At 37.3% G+C, this 1,315-nt stretch overlaps 1 protein-coding gene across 1 annotated transcript in view; it reads right to left on the minus strand.

The window, feature by feature from the left end:
* ccdc69 (coiled-coil domain containing 69) overlaps window positions 1–1,315 on the minus strand; it is a gene marked incomplete at its 5' end in the record, with an annotated part of 14,182 nt that overhangs the window by 9,423 nt on the left and 3,444 nt on the right. Inside the window, 3 exons of the mRNA XM_087169687.1 lie at window positions 9–128; window positions 881–982; window positions 1,084–1,157. Of these exons, the coding sequence (XP_087025813.1) occupies window positions 9–128; window positions 881–982; window positions 1,084–1,157 (296 nt within the window). The remainder of the gene's footprint in view (window positions 1–8; window positions 129–880; window positions 983–1,083; window positions 1,158–1,315) is intronic.

Consider the following 1,315-nt stretch of genomic DNA (forward strand, 5'->3'; position numbering starts at 1 on the left):
GAACCAACCAGATCGTCCATCTGCTGCAGCTTCCTGCTCTGGTCCTGCACACGCTCACTCTTCATCTCGATGACGAACAGCAGAGACTCCTGCTCCGACTCCCAGAATGCACCTGGGCTGCCGTGGGCCTGGAGGAAGAGACATGTCAATGTGTGTGTGACATCATCGTCATCAGCTCTGACGTGTTTCAACTGAAGATGGAAAAAAAAATGACTGAATTCATTCATTTAATTTGGAACCAACATTTAATTTATTTGTGTTTAATTTGCTTCTTATAATTAAAAACATTTCAGAGGAAAAAATTAAATTTTTATGAGTTTGAATATAAATCTTTTTATAAAATAATCTCTATCAATTGTGTTTAACTCCCTTCTTTCCTTTCTTTTGTTGTTGAACTGTTGTATTAATTAACTTTTGTTGTTTGTTTGTTGTTTGATCTTAACAACTAAAATATAATAGGCTCTAATAAACAGGTGTAACATGACGAGGACCTTTCTGAATAATGACAACTTTTAATAGTGTAAACACATTTTATCGACAACAAGAAGTTTCTGGATTTTAATTGACAATTAATTGAATTTTATTTATCTTTACTTATTTGAAGCTGTTTTACTGTTTTGTCCTTTTATTCTATGATTATTTTCTGGATTGTTTTCCTTTTATTTCTACTTTTATTTCTGGTTTTACTCACTTTAATACACGTGCTGTTTTAGTATTTTATTATTTTATTTTTATCACGATCATTTTCTTTGCTTTGAGTTTTTCTGAATCAAGGTATCAAGTTATTAATTAGCCTGAAATTTAAACCTGTTAAGAAGCTTATTACAGTTAATTAAAGTTGATTACTGAACCAGGCGAGATGTGAACGCCTGACACACACCTGGATGTTTCTCTGCAGGTCTTTCTTGAACGTGGACTCCTGGACTCTCTTCTTCAGCTCGTTGTAAACCTGCAGCTCCGACGTCAGCTGATCCACTTCAGCCTGCAGCCACAGCAGAGGGCGAAAACCACCACATGAACACTGAGTCATGTGACTGACACACACACACACACACACACACACACACACACACACGTTCTCACCGTAAGGACGCCCTCAGCTGCGCGGAACGTCTCCGTCAGTTGATTTTTCTCTTCTTCGTGGGTTTTCTGCAGCCCTGCAGGAAACGACACAAACACACACTTTAACAATGAGTCTCACACACACACACACACACACACACACACACACACACACACACACACACACACACACAGTCATAATTACATATATAAACATTAACTTAATCTTCGTATGTGTTGTGAATTGTTTTCA

This window comes from Seriola lalandi, unplaced genomic scaffold, assembly GCF_002814215.2.
Source record: "Seriola lalandi dorsalis isolate HSWRI2012SDOR001 ecotype SW California unplaced genomic scaffold, Sedor1 jcf7180002054907, whole genome shotgun sequence".
Lineage (NCBI taxonomy): Eukaryota > Metazoa > Chordata > Actinopteri > Carangiformes > Carangidae > Seriola > Seriola lalandi.